This window comes from Branchiostoma belcheri, unplaced genomic scaffold (genome assembly GCF_001625305.1).
Source record: "Branchiostoma belcheri isolate BF01 breed outbred unplaced genomic scaffold, Haploidv18h27 scaffold735, whole genome shotgun sequence".
NCBI lineage: Eukaryota > Metazoa > Chordata > Leptocardii > Amphioxiformes > Branchiostomatidae > Branchiostoma > Branchiostoma belcheri.
Window position 1 is genome coordinate 2751 of NW_017804393.1, and position 8422 is coordinate 11172.

The 8422-nt window shown below is 41.0% G+C and overlaps 3 protein-coding genes across 3 annotated transcripts; 2 read left to right on the forward strand and 1 right to left on the reverse strand.

The window, feature by feature from the left end:
* Nucleotides 1–1556: 1556 nt before the first annotated feature.
* LOC109485211 (zinc finger protein 432-like) lies at nucleotides 1557–2926 on the forward strand. The gene is made up of 2 exons (XM_019788657.1): nucleotides 1557–1719; nucleotides 2369–2926. The coding sequence occupies exon 2, from the start codon at nucleotides 2375–2377 to the stop codon at nucleotides 2924–2926; it is 552 nt and encodes a 183-aa protein (XP_019644216.1). The 5' UTR covers nucleotides 1557–1719; nucleotides 2369–2374.
* A 16-nt stretch (nucleotides 2927–2942) lies between these two features.
* Nucleotides 2943–4055, forward strand: LOC109485212 (zinc finger protein 93-like; the record flags this gene model as incomplete). Its single annotated transcript, XM_019788658.1, has 1 exon — nucleotides 2943–4055. A coding segment is annotated over one exon (816 nt), but the record flags the coding sequence as incomplete, so codon positions are not given.
* Nucleotides 4056–5165: 1110 nt separating this feature from the next.
* Nucleotides 5166–5551, reverse strand: LOC109485213 (histone H4). Its single transcript, XM_019788659.1, has one exon. It carries the CDS (start codon nucleotides 5535–5537, stop codon nucleotides 5226–5228), a length of 312 nt encoding a protein of 103 aa, XP_019644218.1. The 5' UTR covers nucleotides 5538–5551; the 3' UTR covers nucleotides 5166–5225.
* Nucleotides 5552–8422: the final 2871 nt, after the last annotated feature.

An 8422-nucleotide genomic window follows, 5' to 3' on the forward strand; every position in this document is an offset into this window, starting at 1 on the left:
TAGGTAGGGTTAAAGTAGGGTGTCTGATACTTAGTTTTTGTTTGGAGTAGAGGAGATAAAATAGAAGACAAAATCAGCACATTTTCCTCCTGTGTGTATGTATGTATGTTTGTCTGTGTGACTGTGAGGTTGAGCTACCTGACAGAAGGTGTGTTTATATGTATGTTTGTCTGTGTGACTGTGAGGTTGAGCTACCTGACAGAAGGTGTGTTTATATGTATGTTTGTCCGTGTGACTGTGAACCCGATGATAGTAAAACCTCCTCGCGGAAGGATATCTCCTTCCCCGGAGGTAAAAAAAGAATAAAATGTTGAAACTGTTCCGAACTGGACATGGTTATTTGTATTCTTATAGCCAACGTTGTGAAATTATGAGCAAACATTAACCCTAAACAGTACACCTGGGGTCCGCGCGGACCACAGCACTATATATTCTGTAATATCTTTTTTGTTTCTTTTTTTTGTTGAAATTTTAGGTAATTGTCACCCACAAAGTTGTCCCTCAATACAGTGCAGAAAACTCCGTTTCCCCCATTTATAAAAAAAATATATCTGATTTTCTTTTGGGGTCCGCGCGGACCCCAGCCGGCTTTCGATCAAAATGGATACACTGGCGTTCTTATGCATAAACTTATTTCCGTTTTTATATATTTTTCTGCAGTTATCGTATGGCTACCAACTTTTCATAGAATGGTGTAGTAACAGAATTAAATTTTAACAACTTTGGTGTAACTATGACGTCATATGACGTCAGAGCTAATAATAATATGGTCCGCCATATTGGATTTTGACCAATGAAGTCATCAAATTAGCATATTTTATGAATATGAAATGATTTAACTTTAATTACGTAAGATGTTATTAATGTTAGAAAGGAAGTGTAATTTGATGATATAAACCCAGATTTTTAATTTTTTTAATGTTTAAACCAAAATTACTGATATTTTAAAAAATGCCTGTCAGAAACCCGTTGCCATGGCAACACAAAAAGCATTAACTTGCTAGTATTTAACTAATATGATTTTTTTTCCAGATACATTTTATGAAAGGTCACCAAATTTGATGCTTCTAGAGCAAGCCGTTCAAGTGCTATCTAAGATTAAAGTTGGGCCTCAAAAGCCCCTTCGGTCTGAATAGGGTTTAAAAATTGGGTATCCTTCTTTTCTTCACCAAGAAATAGGAAAAGTTCAAAAAGCATGATTTTTGTATGCAATGTTGACATACAGGTTCACACATCAATTTGCGAAACAATTGAACTGGTAGCTAGCATGTTGATAATTCCTAAAAATTAGCAAAAAACTGTTTTGGGGTCCGCGCGGACCCCAGGTGTACAGATTAATCAGTCCGGGAAGGTGTACTGTTAAGGGTTAAACATATACATGTACAAGCCAATATAACCATTCAACATCATTATTACAACGTCCACTTTACAATTATCTTCTTGTTTTAGTTTTTCCCGCTTTCATCTACTACATGTAATGACCGATATATATATCTCGCCGACAAAATTGCAATATCCGACAAGCCGTCAGAAGCTACATAATTCTGGATCTGGGTAATCAGGTTTGTCAACTTTGCCCTTTAGCCCTCGATTGGAGTGACCTGTGATTACTATTGTCCGCCATTTTGAAATGTACGAGGGATGTCATTTCTCTCCAATCTGAGGTGATTTCCATCTTACTTCGACTCTAAACCTTCTCTGGGCGGTTTTGAAAGACAGGTAAGGCCTTTGTTGACCTCCTGCACTAGCTGTGTCGCGTTACCACAGCAGATACTTTAAAATGCGTGAAATATCTATGCTACATATGTATATCATGATTAACTGGAGGGCACATCGATACTGATACTGAATAGTTTTCCAAAAACTAAATAATTAGGCCACAGCAAGTAATTTTTATGGATGACATCAGCGTGCACATTAATTTTCGCCTGATTTTGGAAAAACAAACACAAGAAACTTTGCCAAAAATGGGCAAAGATGTCTGTTGCCATGCCGGAAGGTTGATGGCAGATGACTATGCAGAGGAGACAAGAAACGGCTCTGATTTCATGTTTTCTTTTTACTGTGATGCATTTTAATGTGTGATGCTGGCTGCGTATATGTTATGTTCCCACTGAATGAAAACCATTTGTACAATGATCAAAATCTGAACATGTAGGAACCTTGTTTTTTTCGGCCCGCCTTGTTTTTTTTTTTCCCCCTTTTTGGCTTTAGCGGGGGATGTCATCCATAAAATTTACTTGATGTGGCCTTACTGGTCTTTCCAAACGTACTAGCCATGGGGTTCGTAGGAATACATTAGAATATAGTAGGTTTATGGAAATATTATAATAATATTAAATTTATGATGTTTAATTTTTGTTCTTAGAAAATTATGGACCGGAGAAGCAGTGAGATTCCTGTGGACGAGCTGCCAACAGTGCACCCCGGGAACCAGACAAGCAGCAGCGAGGACCCGGCAACAGACACGGGAGGACAGCAGGACAAAGCAGAGGACATTCTATCGGAAGAAACCCACAGGGTAAACTCTGTCCATCCTCCCCTACAGAGCCAAACAGAGCAGACGGACGGGCCTGTGGTACAACGTACTATACACAAACCCTACAAATGTGACCAGTGTGAGTTTTCTGCTTTATGGAAAGCCCGTCTGAAAGAACACATGATGAAACACACCGGAGAAAAGCCCTACATGTGTAGGGACTGCGGGTACAGATCAGCCTACAAGTCTCGCCTAACTGTTCATATGAGAAAACATACAGGTGAGAAACCCTTCAACTTCAAGTGTGACCAGAGAAGCTGTGAGATTCCTGTGGACGAACTGCCAACTGTACATCCTGGGAACGAGACAAGCAGCAGTGATGACCTGGCAACAGACACGGGAGGACAGCAGGACAAAGAAGAGGACATTATATTGTGTCCTGTGTGACTATTCTGCTTTATGGAAAGCCCGTCTGAAGGAACACATGCCTAAACACACCGGAGAAAAGCCCTACATGTGTAGGGAGTGCGGATACAGGACAGCCTACAAGTCTCGCCTAACTATTCATGTAAGAAAACACACAGGTGAGAAACCATTCAAATGTGACCAGTGTGACTATTCTGCCGCTGAGAAAGGCTCTTTGAACAAACACATGTCAAAACACACTGGAGAGAAACCCCACATGTGCGGGGAGTGTGGATACCAGACAACAGACTCTTCTAATCTATCAAAACACATGAGAACACATACGGGGGAGAAGCCCTACAAATGTGACCAGTGTGAATTTTCTGCTGCACAGAAAGCGAATTTAGACATGCACATGGAGAAACACACTGGAGACAAACCCTACATGTGTGGGGAGTGTGGATACAGGACAGCCTATAGGTCTTGCCTATACACGCATATGAGAATACATTTAGGTGTGAAACCTTTCAAATGCAGCCAGTGTGACTATTCTGCCACACATAAAGGCCATTTACATGAACACTGTATGGCCAAGCACACTGGAGACAAACCCTACATATGTGGATTATGTGGGTACAAGACGGCCTACAGGTCTAGCATAAATGTACACATGAGAAAACATAAAAAGGAGAAACCCTACAAATGTGACCAGTGTCTCTTCTCTGCTGCAACTAAGAAGACTTTAAACCAACACCTTGCTACACACACCGACGATAAACCCTACAAGTGTGACCAGTGCCACTATTCCGCTGCACAGAAGCCGGCTTTAATCAAACACAAGGCTAAGCACGCTGCTGAGAAACCCCGCATGTGAAGGTAGTGCGGATGACATTGTACATGTATCTCGTCTGATGACCTGCATAGTATCAACCATACAGGAAATAAACCGCACAACCAGTTCAGAACTGTCTGACTTTTAGTGGAGCATACATATGAAAATGTTACAAATGAAACAGACGTGACCAGATCTTCACATGGTTGAATATAAATATTCAAACATCATAAACCTTCTTCTTTTTCGGATCGTGTAAACAGAGGGTGACAACTTTTACTATCTAACCACAAGAGCAAGTATGCTTTTGAAAAGAAAAACCTTCAAACGTGAATAGTGTGTCATCTGTCAATGTGTCTGACATATGTATGGCTTTGATGTCACTGTAAATAAAGATGAGAGTTATGATACTTGCTTCTGTATATGTTGTGTTAATAATGTTCTACATTAATCGTATTTTAGATAGGATCATGGAATACTGATGTTGCATTACAATGACGAAGAAATGCACTCGATCAAAAACACTTGTTTGCCTTTCTAACATTAGACTTACCCATTTTGAGAAGTGCAGCAGGCAGTTTACTGTATAGTCTTTACCAGACTAACTACCATGGCTATATATTTGCCAGGGGAGTTTGGCCGCCTTGTAGGTTTGACTGGCCGCGCAGTCGGAGGGAAAGAAACTACCTCCCCGCGGCCGGACTCCCTTTGCCAATTTTACTATGATAATCATGTTTTTTGCCGAATTCTATGATCCGTATTCCTGTAGAAAGGTCTGGTGGAGGCTAAGTTTACTGTGTCGTCTCATCTAAAGGAATACATGTGGATTCACACTGTTGAAAAACTGTACAGATGTGAGGAGTGTGGCAGGCATTTCACTACACCAGGGTTGCCATGTCGGATGGACTTCGTCTACGAGGTGCAAGACAATGAAAGTAGTTGGCGGACGCTGGAGAGTGAATTTATAACGCCCGCTAATTAGATGCCGGTAGATTTCAATTGGCCGACATCCTGTCGCCTGATTGGTTCTCTGGCCCAAAGCAGACCTTGCAATTGGTCAGTTTTCCGGGATTTGCAGCAAGCTCGCCACTTTTGGAGCGGTACGCAGTAAAGTGTAAACTAGGGCACTGTAGAATGGTTATATTGGCTTGACAAGTGTGCACGCTAGCCTACTAGATAGCTTACACCAAGCACACTCGGGACTTCTGAAAAAGTCAGTGAAGACGGCTCATCTAGCCTGCAAAGAAGCGACTGGGCTTACGACGCCATGGGATGTCTTGACGACGATACAAGTTACTCGCAGCTTATAAACTCCACTACGCTGCATTAAACCATCAGAACTCGAGCCTATGTCAAAATGTGCAATATATAGGTCGTCATTTATTGTTGGAGGGAGGTGTGTATGTGTGTGGGACCGTTTTGTGAGAGAATACAGTTCTTTTGGGGATATTTGGATGGCCCTGAAAAGGGCCGGGTTTTGTTGGGATGATGCGTCCGTCAGATGATCCTTTAGCCACCGAAGCCGTACAGGGTGCGACCTTGGCGTTTGAGAGCGTAGACAACGTCCATGGCGGTGACCGTCTTGCGCTTGGCGTGCTCGGTGTATGTGACCGCATCGCGGATGACATTCTCGAGGAAAACCTTGAGAACGCCTCGGGTCTCCTCGTAGATGAGGCCGGAGATTCGCTTCACGCCGCCACGACGGGCCAGACGACGGATAGCTGGCTTGGTGATGCCCTGGATGTTGTCTCGAAGCACCTTACGGTGACGCTTGGCGCCTCCCTTTCCCAGACCCTTGCCTCCCTTGCCGCGTCCAGACATGACAGATACGATACTCTTCTCGATCAGAAACAGAACAAAGAATGAATGACTGACGGAGCCACATTAGTAATCGCCCTGCGGACCTGCGCGGAGTCCTTGCCCCCACCACAGCTAGCCAATGGGAAGACGCCATCCTCAACCCGAGCAAGACAATGCCATATATGGAGGATTTTCTGGCAACAAGACAAACATCGTCGGGAAAATGTAATTACATAAAGCTAAAACAAAACAAAAAGCAATGAGAAGAATTCGCCCCAGACACAGCTAGTCAGCGATATCTTATCAAGAAGAACAAAGTAGCCCGCGATGTAGACGACTGTGCCCCCCCACACACACACACACACAAACGAAACACATGCACACACAAAAACACAGATATAAGTTATGTATATGTAAACACACAAACAAACTGTTTACTCGTATGTTTAGACAGGAAAAGAACGCCGATCAACGGACAATCTATTGTTCGAAAGAACGTCACAGGCGACATTTGTTCCAGAAGGCCTTGTTCGACATGAAAGAATGCTCTCAGACTTTTATTACGTCAGAATAAACTTGTCATTGTTTGTCTGTTTTTTTTTAACTTTTCCGTGTCCGCCACGGCACTTTATTAAATACAAATGTTCATTGATACATGTATGTCATAACAAATTCTCAGCAAAGCTTAGTGTACAAAGTGTACTCATGTGTATATGGAACAGTAATAAAGGAAGGTATTAACTACATCATCTTTCTGCAGTTTTCTGTGGTCATCTTTATGTCTTAACCAGGACACATAGATGGCATACTTAGCGATTGTTAATATGTTACATTCTTCTGAACTTAGCAAAACTTCATCGTGCGTTACATCCTTGACAACATTAACTCTATTCCAGAAGTTCTTAAGTCTATCGCATTTCACAAACATATGTTCGTAGTTTTCCACAGTATTACAAATTACACAGTTATTACTATAAATGTTTCCTGATTCGTCTTTTACATTCCATTTGTTAAGTAAGTACCTACAGGGTAGTATCTTGTGCAGAATTTTAAAGTTTACTTCCCGCAGCTTATTGTGTTTAATGTTACAAGTTTGAAATTTCCAGATTTTCTCCAATCCAGATTAGGGTTACTGAGTCCCAGTATGCTTGTGCGGTAGGTTTAACACTGTTGTAAGTCACATACGTGGAATACAAAAATCTACTAGTAAATACATCAGGGATTTTACATTGTTCATTATACCAAAGTGAAATGTTTTCATGACATGGATTGACAATATTTTCTTCAGTGAGCCATCTCCGCCCTACTGACATTTTAACACTGGCGTACTCACATAACCAGTTATTCCTTAACAGTAAGCCTGTCGAATAACGATTCAGACGTAATAAAGTCTGAGACACTAGTATTACATATGTCTTTAACAAAATAATACCACTGTCTATCCAGTGTTTGTAATACAAAGTTTTGTTATTCAGCCTAAAATTCTCGTTGCACCAGATTATTTCATTCCTTACATCAGCAAAATCAGTTTTTCCACCTCCCAGTTCATGCCAAGAGAGGATTACATCTCTGTAGAATGGGGGGACGGTTAACAAAGAAGGTGCATCAGTTTTTTGTTTGAAATACTAGAAAGTCTTTGCCTAACTTGTCAATAAAGTGCAAGGGTATAAGTCGCCACCTACATATACTGTTTGGGTCCTGTGGAGTTTTCATAAGCCTTCTGACCCAAGCAGCTTGTAGGCTCTTATACTTTGCATATATATTTAGCATCTTCAATCCACCATCATGATAGTCTGAATATAAGGTTTTTCTCTTTATTCTATCTGTTTTCCCACCCCAAAGGAAATGGAAGCAAGCTTTCTCTAACCTCTTCGGCACCCATAATGGAGTGGGTATAGAGGACATCTTATAAACAATTTGGGATATTCCTAAGGCTTTAATAATCAATATTTTCCCATATAAGGTGAGTTTCCTTCTCTGCCACATTCGTAGTAGCTTTTCAATTTTTTCAACAGTTTTTTCCCAGTTTAGAGTCTCACATTCCTCCTCAGACAAACCAAAGAAGATGCCTAGTGACTTAATAGGTTTGTGTGGCCAATTGATTCCGAAGGGAGAATCCCTTCTTCCTCTATTGGCTCCCACCCACATACCTTCACATTTTTTACGGTTTAGAGTGGGACCTGCCACAAGACTAAACTCATCCACAATCGCTAATGCCTCTCTTATCGAATCATCGCCAGATAGCGTAAGAGTAGTATCATCTGCTACTTGGCTAATCTTTATTTCTAGTAAGCTATCACTATTCATTACTTCAATGCCTTTAACTGTGTCTGTTTGTCGTATCGTCGTAACAAGGATTTCTACTACAAGATTGAATAACAGGGCAGATAGAGGACAACCCGGATTGCCATCCAGCATTTACTATACAACTTTCTATGTCAGTGTACATGGTTCTGACCATTGACATAAATGTGGGTCCAAAACCAAACTTGGCTAAAGTTTTAAGCATAAAGTTCCAATGTACCGAGTCAAAGGCTTTTTCAAAATCTAGCCAAACGACTGCACAAGGTAGGTTATAAGTATTAGAGTAATAAATGACGTCCTGTACTAATCTTATGTTCTGTCCAATAAATCTGTGCTTAATGTAAGCAGTTTGGTCTTCTGAAATCAACTTTGGCAGGAAACCCTGTAAACGTTTGGCGAGAACAACAGCTAATATCTTATAATCAGTATTTAGCAAACTTATAGGCCTCCAATTGGATAAATCAGTCATATCGCCCTTTTTGTAAATAAGTTTCAGTAAAGCTCTCTTTCGAGTAACAGAGAGGCATTTGTTTCTATTGATTCAGTTAACGCTTCGAAGACTAAATCTCCTACTTCATTCCAAATTTCAATAGAATTCAGAC

Excerpts from the sequence above, each read along its gene's own strand:
- LOC109485211 (XM_019788657.1), top strand. The coding sequence starts at position 2,375 with ATGGACCGGAGAAGCAGTGAGATTCCTGTGGACGAGCTGCCAACAGTG.
- LOC109485213 (XM_019788659.1), bottom strand. The coding sequence starts at position 5,537 with ATGTCTGGACGCGGCAAGGGAGGCAAGGGTCTGGGAAAGGGAGGCGCC.